This window comes from Phyllopteryx taeniolatus, chromosome 6, assembly GCF_024500385.1.
Source record: "Phyllopteryx taeniolatus isolate TA_2022b chromosome 6, UOR_Ptae_1.2, whole genome shotgun sequence".
Taxonomy (NCBI): domain Eukaryota; kingdom Metazoa; phylum Chordata; class Actinopteri; order Syngnathiformes; family Syngnathidae; genus Phyllopteryx; species Phyllopteryx taeniolatus.
Genome location: NC_084507.1, coordinates 4,088,404 through 4,105,603, shown reverse-complemented (window position 1 = coordinate 4,105,603; position 17,200 = coordinate 4,088,404). Strand labels below are relative to the sequence as shown.

Sequence of the window (17,200 nt, the reverse complement as noted above, 5' to 3'; positions counted from 1 at the left end):
TTTGAGCATGAGAACAGTGCCTCCTAGTGGCCGTCCTAAACCTGGCAAGGACAGAGTTCAATCTGTCAGTGCTTTAGTGAACTACCAGTCGGCAAATTTGACTTGAGAAACGGTGAACTAGTTAAAGTGTGTGAGTGGCATCTTTGCCCGTCTCTAACTGGGCTCGCTTTCTTTCTGCTTGCTCTGACTGTGACGGTGGCGTGACAGCGACGAGTCACCCCAATGTGTACAACTGAGCCATCCACAAACAATCCCAATATTTACCAGTATTCATGAGGAGGATTTGTTTAGAGTTTGTCAATGCACCGTCTGCTGTCGGCTGCAGATATTAGTCATCCATCCGTTAGTTATTAATCATAGGGCGTTGACTTGACCTCCTTTTATTTTAAATGGAACCCAAAAAAAAGAAAAAGAACTGGCATTGAACAGCCATGCAGCTGCTCGATATTTGTAGGTGTGTAAAGCCTTGTTTCCATTTGACCAGGAGGAGTTGGAGCTGATGTGAAGACAAGAAGAGTAAGGTCTTTAATTACAGCCCCCACCACGGCTTTAGCCTTGACAATTACCACCAGCCGGAAGGGCACAGCCAATAGAGACGAGAGCTAAGAGCCGACACAAAGAAAAATTGTTGACTTGGAAACAATTTAGGAAATAATCCGGTACAGTGTCAATCTGTCACCATCATGAAACCTGGATTTAATCTACTGACTTGTTTTCGAGTAGCATTTTAGTATTCTTGAAGTAAGTCACCACGCATGATCAAATGTCCAATCATTAGACTTGAACTTTGAAGAATAGCCGAGATGTAATTTAATCAAAGTTGATTTGTGTTGTAAATGTGATAATTACTAACGTGACTCCTGGTCTTCTTCAGTCACTGGCCGGTGTTGGGGAAAAAAAAAAAAAGCCTAAAGGCTCCGACCCACCGAGCGATGCTGACCGACTGAACTGTCGGCGGGCCTTAAGAAAACGTGAAACCGACAGTAAATGCCTTTGATACTCACTGAACTAAGGTCTTGCGAGATTTGACCTCCCTCCCCAAATGTCGGTCACATTCCAAATTGTGCAACCTTGGGTGTATTTGACTTCTCCGCTCTGACTAATTTTGAGAGGTTGACGCCAGCCAGTACCTTGTTATGAATGACTTTTCCCATGAGCTCCATTGAGCCCGTGCTGTCATGTGTACGACTGTACTCCAGATCCGTAACGGCCTCTGCAATGTTAATGTGTTTGGACAGATGGGAGAGGCAAGTGCTGATGTGCTTAACTACGCATTTTACAGCTAAACTATTAAAGAGTTGTGCTGTTTACACACCAACATTTGAATACCTGTCTTCAGGCCAGTTTAATTATCCGAGCCCTTCTGTTATTTCTGCCGCTTTGTTGTCTCGCAGCTTTGCACAAGGCATGAGATTTGTTTGCGACTTCATTAAGATATGGTGGCGCCGAGCTGTTTGCGGAAAGCAAAAAATACAAACATCCAGCTCATGTATCTCACTTTGCCCTGCCTCCCCCGTTGATACTGTACCTATTCGGTTCTATTTAACCGTTTTCTTATAAAGTCATTTAAATGGAGGAAATTAAAACAAAATGCCCTGTGATGTCTGCACTTTGAAATCTCTTGTGGGACATGCCCCAAGTGATTCATCCTGAGACGTTTGATTAGTTCGTAAGTACTTACAGAGGGGGGAAAGGGTTTGCATTATAAATTAGTTTCATGAATTTCCCTCGTACGCTCATCTTCGACTGCGTGTTCAAATGAAGTATTAATCAAAAAAGAAGAAGGGAAGAGGGCATTTAGCCAGCAGAGCTACAGTCTCAGGGCCTCAGTGAGCTGGTGGATATGGTATTGAGAGACTTTAGGAAGCAGTGGTTTTTAATTATCTGGACCATGTACAGGATGCCGTTTTGATTGTTTTAATGAGGCAGCTGGCCTATTGTCTCTCCTTAATTCCTCCATTGTTTTTAGAATATGTCATAGTTCTTTATTCTTTTATCAGGTGCTGTGCAGGAGGATTTAGACAATAGCCTTCATTCCAACTGCATTGGCGACTGCACAAAGGCAGCTCAGTGCAGACAGTTAGGAGGCAAACAAGTGCAAATCACGAGCTGCACTTTTCCCAGCCTTTTCGCCCAGTTTCTTGACTTACGTTTGGTCTTTCACGCTAACTCTCGACCTCACTCCTCCACACAAATTACGCTATTGTCATGGGTGGCTCACCTGTTTTTGTGTTTTTCTAATCGTCATCTTTGGAGACGAAGCTATCGGGAGCACATTAATGATGACAACATTGCACCTTGATGGAATGCTGTTTTAATACTAGAAGTCTTTTGCAGGCGGCGGACCATCATTTTTCATCAACACTGTGCTCCAAGCACGCCCGCGACACACACGGGTACAGAAAATGGATGGATGGATGGATGTTGTTTTTCCTTGATCCTTATTGAGTAAATATACAGTAGTATGAAGACGGGACACCGCATCCCCAATCCAAATATGAAAACATCATTCTGTATTGTTCAATAAATAAATACCTCATATACAGTGTCAAGCAAAACCAAGGCAGCATTTCGTAGTGGATCTCATATTGAATGCAAGTGGTCATAATGTTGCAGGTGGTCAATGGACTGTATATACTGTAGCTAGGATTCTAGCCAGGTATGTACTGTATAACTTGAAAGCACAATCCAGCAGACCCAACACATAATATTGCGTATTGCAAGTGACTTGATATTCAGTCAGTAGAATGCTGCCTCTGTGTTTTGTTCAACTCCGTAAAAGTGGTACATCCAGTTCTGATACTCATTCCCAGCATTTGTGCACACAACAGATGGATCTGTCGCATCCTTGGCTGAAGGGATGCAATCTGACTGCGTAGTCTGCTGTCAAAAGCAGTAAAACATTTCTACACACTCCGCATAATCTGCCTCCTTTTAGCTGAGCAGCGTCTACGGAGTCTTTGATCGCCATTGATCCAAAAACACCGATTTGTATCTCAGCATGCGGGCCCTTTTTCATAATTCTCTTTGTAAGGTATGAGCGTCTCGTAACTAAAGAGATCCATATAGAGGAGAGAAACTTTTGTGGCTACGGCTGTTATATAGTCCCCTTCATTGTCAGTCGCCGTTTGTATCTACCTTGATTGTAACTTGGGCAGACAGTAGAGAGGAGTTTTGTTATTTTAATTAGGAGATAAAAATTCAAAGGACCTCTCCAGGCAGTGTGCGGTATGACAGAATCAAAACGATGAAGTGAAGCGCCCTGAAGTGTGTGTCTCGTCACAGTTGATTGGCCGAGAGATAGGCACTGCTATTTAAACGTGAGACACACGCCCGCCTGCACACACACACACACACACACTCACTCACACAAAGGGAATAAGCCTGCACGCAAGGGCGGAATATTTTAAGACCATTTCACTTCTATGACACCTTTGTGATGCTCTAATTTTCAATGCTACAGATAGGGAGGGTTTAAATCAAAACAGGGATGCGAAACCTTCAATTTTGCGTCAAAATGATAATGGGGCCAGTCTTTCTCGAAACGTGTAATGATTCATTGATATGGCCGCGATGCTGAAGTGTTCCACCACTTCTACGTCCACCTGGATGAAGTGGAACGTGTTCATTTAGAGCACCTTCATGCTGTTTACGAGGTGGTTTTAAACCGAGTGTTTTATAGGGTTTATGTAAACATGAGTAATCAGTGTTACACATGTGTGTGAGGGCTTTCTCACCACATCCCACCGCCTTCACGCCTCTCCTCAGGACTCTTTTTATTCCACATCAAATCACGGCCCCTCAGAGCCTGACACTGCGATGGTATGTTTGCACATCTTTGAAAGCTAACAGCGTGCTTTAATTAATTGTCCGGCTTTCCACAGAAACACTGTCCTAATTCTGCCATTTAGTGGGAGCGTATCATAGTTTGTTGTTATCTCTCCAGCCAGATTTCTGTCAATAGTCACATTAAAAACTTTATCTCTTCAATGGAAAATGAAGTGCAGCTGAAAAACCTGTCATGTGCCGAGATAAATATTATCTAAGATAAACCCTTCGCTTCTTCCACCTCCGCTCGTTCACCCCCAACCCCCTCCTCCTTTAGACTTAATGAATATGTTCAGAAGATTTTAAAATGAATGCCTCAAACCAAAACACAACAATCAAATAATGTGGAGGACTTCTTTCAGTGTTCTTCATGAAAACAGCCCAGTTTGCTGATTTTGGTTAAGGAGCTCTGATTTTGTTGTTCCAAATTCTGACTTTCAGTTTGGTTCTGTGTAAACATGATGGAATTCTGACCGATACAGACCTTTTGAGGCCGATTCCAATATTTGGTAGAGTACAATTTTTTTGCTCATTTGAAAAGGGCTATCAGAATCAGAATCATCTTTATTTGCCAAGTATGTCCAAAAACACACAAGGAATTTGTCTCCGGTAGTTGGAGCCGCTCTAGTACGACAACAGACAGTCAATTGGCAGAGAACACTTTGGAGACATAAAGACATTGAACCCTCCAGCTGATTAATTGGTCGGGCCCTAATTAATATTGTGGTATGAATAGTTTGTTGGGTAAACAACTAATAAAAAAGCCTTTACCACATTGTGTCTTTGTAACGTTTAAAAGACACACAGCCAGAAATGACAAAGTTAACGGAAAGTTAAGCTTATCGGTTACTGTGCCGTATCTGTGTCTTGACGCTACAGTATTCTCTCTGCAGTATACTCTCCGATTTGCTGAAGTCCATTTTCTTGCTGCCCTCGGTCCCCTCTTGAATAAAAATGTGTCTCTTCAACTGTTGCCATCAGCCACATTTCAAAAAGAAAAAGTAGGGTGCCCTCGTTTTCCTCCATTGCTGTTGATCGAGGCGAGTAGCGTTGAGCCGAGTTATTCTTAAAGGTGGAGCTTGCAGTTTTTAAACTGCTAGCAAGATTTTCACTTCATTTCCCCCACGTCCTCCCCTTAAAGCCACACACCGTTGTTTTGTGTCAAGAGCTGTCCAATTCCTTCTTTTTCACTTTTGTTCTTAAATAAAAATGTCTGCTTGAGGCTGCGGCACGTGCCTGCATGTGTATGCACGAGTCAATGATTGACACACTAGTTGGTCACGCCTTCTGTCTCTACAGTGTTTGATATGGTAGTTTAAAAATAATGATAATATAAAATTAGAGGCATAACATAGAGGCCAGAGAGGGATGATTTTTCAAAAGATAATTTTAATAATATTCTACTGTCAGGTCATACAAACAGTTTTAAAATTGTTTCAACTTTTTTTTTTTTTTTTTTAAACTAAAAACCCCACCTTAAAGTAAACTTTTAAATAGTTCTATAAGTATTATCAATATTCTTCTTCCCAGCTTTTTTCCTAATTGGGTCGCCATTTACGTTTTTGGCTAGGTTTTTTTCTTTCCCTCTCTATTTACCAAGTTGGCCTGACCCTGCTCAGCTTCCAACATCAGATGAGATCGGATGTTCTCAGAGTAGTATGGCCATCGATGATCAACATTAAGCATTTTTTTTTTCAACTACATCCATTACAAAACCAACATACAGAGTTGACGAAATGTTGCATAATTGCCCTGGCATTTACACCCGGACTTACTGTTTGTGCATGCAATAAAGCTTCTCACACAGCAAGCACTTAAACATTGTCGCTGTCTCTGTTCTGTCCAGGTGGCCAACTGTGGTGCACCACCACCAAGAACATGATGGAGGGCGAAGAGCTGGTGGCGTTTGCGGTCGACTTTGACTCACGTCTGCAGGCAGTGAACCACATGTCTTTGAGCGAGGGCATGTACCCAGCCAGGCTGCTGGACAGCATCCAGCTCTTGCCGCAGCAGGCTGCAATGGCTTCCATCCTACCCACTGCAATTGTCAACAGTAAGTGTCTGTGTGCCATCATTCGCGTACACTGCACTGCAGTGAGATGCGCTTTTGTTTAGACACACACAAACGTGTGCTTCCACTTGTACACAAACACAGCTCGCCCATAGTCACCTGCTTAACAAGAAGCGTCGTCTCCACAAGGCGTAGATTAACCCAGATGAGTCTCTGCATTGGAGATAAGAACCAACGACCTTCAAGTTTTGGGTTCACATCAACACTCGGAGGATCGGACTAACGTGCTAATTGCAAAATACAGGCCTCATGCAAATAGTGGGTTTGTTTACTTAGCGAGGGCTATCTGGGTTCAGCTCAACAGGGAGGTAAGCAGATGGTCCAGTGTTCTTGTTTGCCCTTGAGAAAGGGCACAAACCCAGTGGTATGCAGCAGCTAAGAATTTAGAGGAAAAGCTTTGGGAAGCTGGATCGTAGAAGTGGAATCATACCCCTTTCTATATGATGTGTGAATATAAGGACTGCATGTATCCTAAAAGGTGACGTCCTTCCTTTTTTGTGCCCCTCCAGAGGACATCTTCCCCTGCAAAGCTTGTGGGATCTGGTTTCGCAGTGAGAGGAATCTACAGGCCCATCTGATGTACTACTGCAGTGGGCGGCAACGGGAACCTGAGACGGTTGTTGAAGACAGTGACACCGCACCCCACCAGACCTCCAGTATGTGCCCCTTCCCACAATGCAACAAGACCTTTTCAGGGGCCAGGGCGCTGGAGATGCACCTGACCACTTCACACAGTGGTGAGTCACATCAAGAAGGAAAGACAATATACAGTATTTTGATTGAGTAATTTTGGTCTTGTCTACCTTTCAACTTCTTCTTTTAATAAATGTACAATTTCAGGGGAACAAGTGGCAGGATTTAAGAATATACTTCTCTTCTTGTCAGCTAGCATCGTTGACAATATATCCCTCAGCAAATAAAAATCAAGTGCATGGGGATATCCTTGGCATAATGCATGACTATTTGATGGTCTGTGCAGTTAACTCTAAAGGAGAACTGGGAGGCGATATTCAGAGCTTGTTCCTTTTATCTTTTTCACAGGTGTCAAAATGGAAGAGAGCCTCCCTCCTGGCACCAGCTTGAAATGCACAATCTGTAACTACACGGCAGATTCTCTTATTACATTCCAGCATCACATCATGTCTCACCTGTCACAGGCGGCCTTCAGATGCAATCACTGCCATATCAGCTTTCAGAGCCACAGGGAACTCTTACAGCATCAGGACTTACATGGACATGGCAACAAACTTCACAGGGAAGGCGACGCCACCGAGCATTCCCCCCGGGGGTCTGATGAGAGCCTCCAGCAGCAGCAGCAGCAGCAGCAGGCCTGCACCGAGCTGGCCAACAGGAAGGATGCTCTGCTGGGAAGTCCCAAAGGGGCCCTCAACAAGGAGACCAGCACAGACGGAGAGGCCGACAAGGCCGAGAAAAAGCCCATGCTGTCTGCTCAGAAGGGAGATGCCCACCCAGGCAGCAAAGCAAGTTTTTCTTACACTCGGATCAAATCGGAGCCCTCGAGCCCCCGTCTGGCCTCTTCCCCCGTGCAGCATAACATGCCTACATTTCCCATGGGCCCCTTCTTGTCTCAGTTCGCTTTCTCCCAAGACATTTCAGTGGTCCCCCAGGCTTCCGAGATTCTAGCTAAAATGTCAGAGCTAGTTCACCGGAGACTACGTCACGGAGGGAACAGCTACCCCCCAGTCATCTACAGCCCGCTTATGCCCAAAGGAGCCACCTGTTTTGAATGCAATATCACTTTCAGCAACCTGGACAACTATTTGGTCCACAAAAAGCACTACTGCAACAGCCGCTGGCAACACATGGCAAAGTCACCCGACTTCTCTGTCCTTTCTGACAAGGTCCCTGAGTCAGTGAGTCCTAACAGCGGGCACACCTCCGTTAGCATGTTGACCGGATGCCACCCTGCTGAAGGCGACAGTCACCTCATGCAGTCAGCCTGCCTGAACTCCAGTATGTTGGACATGATCAATGCTGGGGCCAAAGGGCTTGATAAGGATCCAGCAGGGCAGGTGAAGAAGGTCTCAACACCAACTGGGGTTGAAGAGAGGCTCAATGGAAAACAGATCGAGGGGAAAAGCCCGAGTACCGGTCTAGTGGAGAGCGACAACGACCCGAGCAAGACGACCTGCGATGCCTGTAATATCACCTTCAGCCGCCATGAGACCTACATGGTACACAAGCAGTACTACTGCGCCACCCGTCATGACCCGCCCATGAAGCGCATGTCCACCAACAAGGTGCCCTCCATGCAGAGGACCATGAGAACTCGGAAGCGAAGAAAGATGTACGAGTTGTGTCTCCCCGATCCGGACCATCAAAGGGCCCCCATGGGACAGACGGGTTTCCTCGGGGTTCATCCTATGAATCCTTGTTCGTCCCAAGAAGCCGTGGACAGCCTCGGAGACCGTTTCCAGCCCCGCTGCGACATCTTTCCAGGTATGGTCCCTAAACACCTGGAGGCCTCTCTGACTGTCACTAAACCTATTTTGACCCCCAAATGCAATACAGAGGAGCCACATGAGTTGGATGCCCCGATTGATCTCAGCAAAAAGTGTTCACCTCTCTCCGATAAGACATGTAGCTCTCCAAAAAGACTGTTGGACTACCACGAATGTGCAGTGTGTAAAATAAGTTTTAATAAAGTGGAGAACTACTTGGCACACAAACAGAACTTTTGCCCAGCTACGGCTGCCGCTACGGCTCAGAAGTCACAACAGCCACATCAACAGCAGCAACAGAATGAGACGGGCAGCCTGGACACTACTATGTTCCCGGATGTGAAGAACGAAGGCAATAACAACACTGGTGAGACCTACGATAAGAGCCCAAGCAAATGTGAAAAAAATGCCAATGGGAAGGTGATGGTGCAGAATGGAGGCCTGTTCCCACCTCACCTGGGGCCTGTGACGGGTCTCAAGCCTTTTGCTGAACCCCAGCTTATCCCATCAAAAGATGAGAACAAGAACCTGTATCTGCCCCATTGCCTTTATCCCGGAGCAATAAAGAAGATGAAAGGCTCCGAGCAAATATCGCCGTATTTTGGGATAAAGCCGACCGACTATGTGAGCGGAGGACCAGTGATGCAGGGAGAGGCCAGCGAACAGGAGCAGAGTGTTAACGGGGGAGGAAGCGGAGGTGAGGCGGCGACAACGCGGGAAGCGACCCAACAGCCCGCTGCTAATGGCTGCCCTCATCCTGGCAAGGAGCCTCTCCCCCTACTGCCCAAAAACCGAGGCATGGTCATCGTCAACGGGGGACATAAGCCGGAAGAACGCTCAGGCACAGCACCGCAACAGGAGAATCAGCCCCAGCCAGATGGCCAAGCCACTAATCCCTCACCAACGTGGGCCGCAGAGAACCCAGCAGACTCCAATGAGAACATGTCACCTTCCTCCAAGTCCCCAAATGAGGATGCAGCACCCACAGCCAATAAAGGGATGAACGGCTCCGGAAGTAGCAAGTACTGTCGCCTCTGCGATATCCAGTTCAACAACCTGTCAAACTTTATTACCCATAAGAAGTTTTACTGTTCATCACATGCTGCAGAGCATGTTAAATGAGAAGACAGATTCTTCCTCTCGAACCTCTTTCCTCCTTATCCCCGTCTTATTTCCCCCCTTTTTTTTTTCCTAATTTGTTTTGGTACACTGTTTGTGTCTGGAATAGTGCATCACGCAGTGCTAAAAACTGCTTGTGGACAATCAAGAGAGGCTCCTCCTGTCGTTTTATGAAATAAACATGCAAAAACCATTGGTTAAAAAAGAAAGAGAAGAAAATGAATCAAGAATAATATTGGTGCCACTTTCACATTAACTTATTTTACAATCAGTATTAATGAGTAGTGATTTTAATTTAAATTCAAATGAAATTTATATCAGAGTTGTTTGTAATGTTATTGTATAGTCATTCTTGTGTAGCACTCATATTGTTTACATTGTAATGTAGGCTCAATGAAACAATAGACAATACAAAAATGAGATGCATTTTAGACACAAAAATAGCTACTGAGGCACTTGTGTATTCTTATTTGCTGTAGCAAATTCCGTATATGCCCCAAATGTAGATTGCAGCCTGCTACTGATGAATTGGTAGCCACTTGCTGGTGACCAACAGGCACAAACCTGCAGTTCACATTTTGGCATATACACATGGCTTTGCATTCCTATGTGGCTGTTTGTCTGTCTTTTTTCTTCAAATCAGATGTGGATGTTTTCATAAGGATGGCAGCATTCTTGTATAGTACTCGTATTTCTGTTTAATGATACACTTTGGTCTCCCTTTTTGAAAATTTGCTCTCAATGCAATCCTTTGTAAATGAGGGAACATTACTGAAAGCAGTATTAAGAAATGGGGACTGTGCATATAATTATTTGTAACCCCACTGGGGGGGGGGGGGGGGGGGGGAATTAGGTTTATTGCTAACAAGCAAGATGGGTGGGAGGTCAGTGGGAATACTGATTATCATTCCAGTGTCCTGATAATGGGAGAACATGTTTCTTAAAATGTTGTTGCTATGCATGTATATGGATGGAATTAAATTCCAAATCTGTTGGAAATTTTTATTTTGATGTGGTGTCATAATTAAACTTAAATCCTCAGGATAAACCACTGTCAGCTTTTTATTTTACACCAACGTATACCATTCAGTTCCTGTTTGCAGTAAATGAATTTACAGTTTAAATTGTACACTAGAATTGTAATACAAAAATTCTAAATATTTATTCTTGATTCATGTCAGTTAAATTATTGAATTCAATTATGCAATTCAGACATCTGTCTGTCAGACTCATTTCTAGGGAAATGACAGATGGAAAAAATAATGCAAACAATAAGAGAAATTCAGTGCACAGTGGATATAAAAACACCCCTGTTCAAATCCCAGGCCTTTGTGATATAAAAAAAAATTACACCAAGATAAATCATTTCAAAACTTTTCCCACCATTAATGTGACCTATAACCTGTACATATCAGTCTTTTTTTTTAAAAAAAGCGTGAAGTAAATATAAACAACTGACATAATGCGGTTGCACAAGTGTGCACACCCTCTTATGACTGGGGATGTTTCTGGGTTCCGGATTAACCAATCACATTCAAACTCATGTTAAAGGGGAGACACCACACACTTGCCACCATTTAAAATGCCTCGAATTAACCCCAAATTAAGTTCAGCTGTTCGAGTAGTCTTTTTCTGACATTGTTTTTCTTTTTAGAAGAAACCTGAAGGTTTTGTGCTCACACTGACTGGTATTTCTGTTTATAATTGCCTCCACCTTGACATAAACCCCAATTTCAGCTAAACAAAAATGACCCCGAAGCATGATGCTGCCACCACCATGCTTCACTGTAGATATGGTGTTCTTTTGCCGATGAGCAAAGCTGCGTTTGCGTCAAAGATCCATCCATCCATCCATCCATTTTCCTGGTCAGGGTCGCGTGGCGCTGGAGCCTATCCCAGCTGACTTCGGGCGAAAGGCGGACTACACCCTGAACTGGTCGCCAGTCAGTCACAGGGCACATATAGACACGGACAACCATTGGGACTCATATTCATACCGTCACTGAGTGGGAACTGAACCCATGCAGCCCGCACCAAAGTCAGGCGAGTGTACCACTACACCATCAATGACTGCGTCAAAGATATCATTTGAAATTATGGACGCAAAATTCCACCTTGGTTTCATCAGACCATAATACATCTCCCACGTCTTCGGGAGGTTTCAAGTGTTGTTGTTTTTTCTTCAAAAGAAAAGGCTTTCATCTTGCCACCCTACTCCTTACCACAGACATCTGTAGAAGATGGGAGATTGGATTTCCATATTTTCCAAATTTTGTCAAAAGCATTACCATGCAACAGTCATAACCATAGGTGTCAATAAATTATGGCTTCAATATTTGTCATTAAAATGTTTTTATTACATCAACCTTGTAATGGCGGACGCAGTTGCGGCATGAATCCAAGTACCAGCATATGAGATTTCGACGTTCCATCATAAAAAAAATCTGTCTATGGATTAATTGGCCTTTACCAATTCTGTTTTTAAAACTGGTAACAAAAAAAAAAAAAGTTCTAAAGCAGATTAATCAGATCTCAAATATTTGCAAACAAATAACATTGCTGATAGATTGAATTGGATAGTTTACATACAGACAACAGTTTTGGTTTCGATTTTGTGCAATATACTTCTTGCACGTCTTCTCTTGCAAGCTATTTATATTACATATTTTATATATCCTATATCCACAATTGCTGCTGAAACAATGCAAACTTCCCCTTTGTGGGACTTATAAAGGTTATTTTACAAATACAGTATTTAATAGCAAATATACTTTTAACTAGCCCACTTTCTGAAGTGACGTGTGCAGTGACGTAATATTTAATTTCTGGTTCAGATGCAGTGTCTGCAGCAGCTGGTCAACGTGGACGCGCTGGTAATGTCAGATGCCGGATTTTTCTCCCTCCAATATCCAGAGCAATCAGTATTAGTGCCGTAACGAGTCAACATTCAGTGATTTTTTTTTAAACTACAGACGTTCCGTAACATTTGTCAGCTCCTCTGAACGCTGTGGAGGCTCTTTGCAAACCATGTCTTGTGCTGCAAAAATGTAAGCAAGCCTAATATAACAGCTAAACTTTATTTCTTCTAAAAATTGATTACTAGGAGGCGGCACAGTGGACGAATGGTTAGCACGTCTGCCTCACATGTTCTGGGGACCGGGGTTCAAATCCCGGCCTCGCCTGTGTGGCGTTTGCATGTTCTCCCCCGTGCCTGCGTGGGTTTTCTAACCCAAAAACAGACATCGTAGGTTGATTGAAGACTCTAAATTGCCCGTGAGTGTGAATGGTTGTTTGTTGTTATATGTGCACTGTGATTGGCTGGCGACCAGTTCAGGGTGTACTCCGCCTCTCGCCCGAAGACAGCTGGGATAGGCTCCAGCACGCCCGCGACCCTCGTGAGGAGAAGAGGTTCGGAAAATGGCTGGATTACTTTAGTTAAAACAATGTACAATCACTGTAATAATATGAAATTTATTTTGTTTTGTAATACAAGAATAGATCAATTATTTTGTTACTACTGTCAGCCAGAACTGCGAGAAATGCAAAATTATCAATATCCTTTCACCCTCGTTCCTGTCATACTGTGTTGCTTGTTTTTGTTTACAAATTAAGGACAAAAGTCTGTTTTTTGTTCTAATTCCTAAAACACCATTCAAGCAACAAATTGTTCCTCGTGTTTTTGAGATTGTAGGGTACAAGCTGCAGCTGGCTACTAGGGTGGCAACAATGGGGAAATGAAATTCCACTATTTTGAGGGGAATAGTCCGTCAGCAACATATACATAAAAAAAAGAACTGTGAACTAGTTAGTTTTTAAACTGTTTTTAAACCTTAGTTCAATATTTTGAATTCAGAACTATGAACTGAACTTTGAACTCGTTCGCGTCGAAAATGAACTTTCCCAGCACTGATCCCGTATTATTTCACATAGCAAGAGAGCGCGCAGGTTTAAAAAAGAAAAGAAAAAAGACAAAATCGCAATGTCTTCCTCCCCCCACCCCACTATCGTGTAGCCCTAAATCAGAGTCACTTTAGATGGTGGCTGGTGTGTGCTAGCTCCCATTTAACATGGATTTGAATGTGACTGGTTAATTATGAACAGAGCCATGTCCCCAGTTAGAGGAGTGTGTTTTTGGTCTCATTTCTTATATAACCAGGCATTTGGAACACAGGTGTGTAGACGTTTTATATACATATACGTACACTACCCTATGGTTATTACATTTTTGAATATTAAGACAACTGCATGATATGAAAGTATCAGGTTTAGCAGTGAAGTGTGTGGCCTTTCCAATGATTAGAAAAATGCTCGTCTTTGGTCGTGGCCAACCAGGTAGAGTCTGAAATAACAACCTATATGATAAGATTTTCTCAGTCCAAGACAGCAAATATTTTATCAAGCTGAATCCCCTCCAGCTATCCTCAATTGACGCTTGCAACAGAGCAAAACAGTTGAAGAAAATGTGAAATTGACTACATTATGAACCTCACTGGTCTTACAGATAATCTCTACATTACGCTGGAGGGAAAAGAAAAACATATCTTGAATGTTTTACAGGGTAATTATATGAAATTTTTATCTATGGTTCTGCCTAAGTATATTTCCTATTTATCTTGGCCACGGGTCACTGGCTGTGCTGTTTGGCTTGTCGCTGGTTGACTAGCTTCCTGAGGTACTGGCTGATGGCAGATGGCTTCTTGTAGATCATTCGACGGTCTACTCCTTTTATGTGAATGTGATCGACTGATGGGTAGGACTCCTCCAGAAACTTCTTTTGAAGCTTGGATACCATCTGGTACAGGAAAACGATGATTTATTACAGGTTTTACATTATTGTCACAACATTAATCTCAGTATACAATATAATGCAACACGGAATTACCCAGGAAAGAGACTCACTTGATTTAGGTGATGTGGGATTTGCTGGTCAAAGGAATCCCCAGTGATCACGCTTACTGAGGTCCTGCTGGAGAGAGGCTTATATCGCGTGATGTCCCTTTAAAAACAAATACACATTTTTGCTTATATATATATATATATAGAGAGAGAGAGAGAGAGATTTTAACACACTTTGATAAATTAGAAAATATCTTTTTCTCAAAGTTTACCTTACTTGAGCTGCACTTTCATTCAGAAAGTAATGTTCATCCACAGCACTACTCTGATGGGCAGGGTTACTTAAAAGGTATTTCTAGTGACGATAGGGGGGAAAAAAATAATCAGAAACATACAGTAAATGAAAATGGCACAACGTTCTAAATTACAACGCCTATCGCCAAAAACGTAATGCAATCAGATGCGGTGTTAATAACGTAGCAGCAAACAATTGTGCTCCAGTTCAGTTCAACAGTGGTAAAGAACATGCCCTTGAGATATGAACTGCATGCTCTACTGAGTTTGGCGAGCTAGTGTGCACATTATAACCTTCACTGGCTTGTCTACAAAACCTTTTCTTCGTCCTTGGAAAATTCAAGCACAACGATGTCCTTATCTCCTTGGCAACAACTGTAATACATGAAAAGCTGAAATGCTCCCACATCGCAACTGCCATCAAATTGTGGGTGGGAGGTTGGCAGCAGGGAACAAGGAGACGCAATGAACTGCTCACATTCACCCACGAGCAGACGTCATTGCATCGGAAAGACGATGGACTAAAATGGATGTTAGAATTTTACAAAATTGTGCATGGAATGAGAGTCATGAATGCACAGAAATGCATTTAATAAATTAAAAATTACAACTGCACATATCTAATAGGTTCTAATGGAAAAGAAGTATTGAAAGTGGGGCTGCAACCAACGATTATTTTAATAATTGATCAATCTTTCGATATTTTTTCGATGAATCGGATTTTAAAAAAAACTTTTTAATTTCAATCCCTTTATTCAAAAACAGGCATTATTTTAAATTGATAGTGTAGAAAATGCACAAACAAAAATTTATTAGGATGCAGTTACTGGTTTTGTCACAAATGTCAGAAAAAAGGCAAAAATATTGACTGTTGTTTCCCAAAGTAAAAGCAGAAGTTTGCAAATTTGATTCAACAACGATAATCACTCTTCTTTCATAGCGTACTACAGAAATTTAAGAATATTTATTGTTGAGAGGATGAAATTCTGAGGATTTGGACAATTTTAAGCTAAACAAGGTCTCTAAACGATTAATCGATCAAAATAGTTGCCGATTAATTTGATTAATCGATTAATTGTTGCACCTCTAATCAATACACAATAATTATTGTGTTGCTTACATCACATTGTGAAAGTGTAATTAACGTTGTGGCCAGTGAATGTGTATCCCTGCTTTTCACAACATACAGTAAATGCTAATATAGTGTCTCATTACAAACTCTGTTACTGTTCAACACCAAAAAGCATTGCATTGAGGACCTCATTAATGCAGAAATGTCACTACTTTTGTTTTTGAAACACAGCACATCTGAAAATAGGAACCTTCCTATGGATAAACCCTAATCTGTCATACCCTCCAAAGACACTGTGTTTAATATTAACTGCCACTGCCTTACAAACCGTACAACATGTCAACGGCTGACTTTAAAACATAAGAGTATATCGTGGCAGGAACATGTTAATTTTTCATGTTTTTAAAAATGACATCTGGTATTGTCAACATTCCAAATTCATTTTTTGAGAGCATGAAAACAAAAGGCCTCGTATCATCCGGTGCAGAGGCGAATCAATGATCATTCTTGCAATAGCACCACCCTGTGGCAGACTGAATACATTTCAAACATAAACGTGCCTGTCCTCAATCATTTCAAATAGGTCAATAAAAAGACCTCAAAAACAACTTAAGCAGAGGCGACAAAGACATGGTACTGTGTCATATTCATTTCTACATATGTGGCATTCAGTTTCATATTCATGCCCAAAATACCTCGCCTTTTCTTCCTGAGTTTGACTAATCAATATCATGTCCTGTGGGGAATGCTCTTATGTGGCTTGTGTTGTAGTGTGTCTTCAAGAGTGTGCATTAGCCTGACCTGCCTCTGGATGATCTCCTCAGAGACATTTTCTTTGATAGTTGGTTCAATGGCTCCCAGGATAATCAGCAAGCGGCTCAGCCCGGAAGCTGCTGAAAACTGCTTGGCTTGAAGGGACGGCAGCAGCTTACCATACCTGACAAAAAAAAAAAGAAAAAAGAAAATCTTAAAATGTTTGCATGAAGCTAAAAAAAAAAACCCCTCAACATTTCTTTACTTGGACAACACGTTTTATAAAACACTTTTTTGCATCAGTGCTGAAGCAAAAAAGCAACTAAATATCCATAACCATATCTTTTTTTTTTCTTATCTGCTGGACATGGGGAATATGGATGAAACAGTTTACTGGTAAACAGAGATGAGGGAATTTTAATGACTGTAATAAATTACAATGTGTGCGCGCAGCCCCTTGACACAGCCTTGCCAACTTAGCGACTTGAGTATTCAGACCCCTCAAACAAAAAAAGCAACTAACGACAAATCTAGCGACCTTCTCTTGTGTTCGGTCAGATGTTCACTCGGTCAGACTGCAAGTGGATTGCGCCTGTGCAAAGCCGCCACTTGTTAGTTTAGCATTGCACTTAAGCAATAAATAAGATGGATCCACTGAGGAAAACCACAAGTTGAGCCTCTTTCCACTCCATGCAGTGGAGGGATAACACGGAATTATCCCTTAATTCAGGTATCCCTGACTTCAGAGACCTGAGAGCTCGGTCA

At 42.5% G+C, this 17,200-nt stretch overlaps 2 protein-coding genes across 5 annotated transcripts in view; one reads left to right on the top strand and one right to left on the bottom strand.

Annotated features, from left to right (window-relative positions):
* zfpm2a (zinc finger protein, FOG family member 2a) overlaps positions 1–10,403 on the top strand; it is a 142,606-nt gene extending 132,203 nt beyond the window's left edge. For all 4 annotated transcript variants that reach the window (XM_061777005.1, XM_061777004.1, XM_061777003.1 and 1 more), the window contains 3 exons: positions 5,675–5,881; positions 6,409–6,636; positions 6,941–10,403. In XM_061777005.1, the coding sequence (XP_061632989.1) occupies positions 5,675–5,881; positions 6,409–6,636; positions 6,941–9,483 (2,978 nt within the window). In that variant the 3' untranslated portion in view covers positions 9,484–10,403. The remainder of the gene's footprint in view (positions 1–5,674; positions 5,882–6,408; positions 6,637–6,940) is intronic.
* Positions 10,404–13,650: 3,247 nt separating this feature from the next.
* Positions 13,651–17,200, bottom strand: part of si:dkey-122a22.2 (uncharacterized) — a 33,578-nt gene continuing 30,028 nt past the window's right edge. Inside the window, exons 8-11 of the mRNA XM_061777007.1 lie at positions 16,484–16,619; positions 14,589–14,671; positions 14,380–14,476; positions 13,651–14,272 (exon numbers count right to left, since the gene is read on the bottom strand). Coding sequence (XP_061632991.1) covers positions 14,105–14,272; positions 14,380–14,476; positions 14,589–14,671; positions 16,484–16,619 — 484 coding nt within the window. The 3' untranslated portion in view covers positions 13,651–14,104. The remainder of the gene's footprint in view (positions 14,273–14,379; positions 14,477–14,588; positions 14,672–16,483; positions 16,620–17,200) is intronic.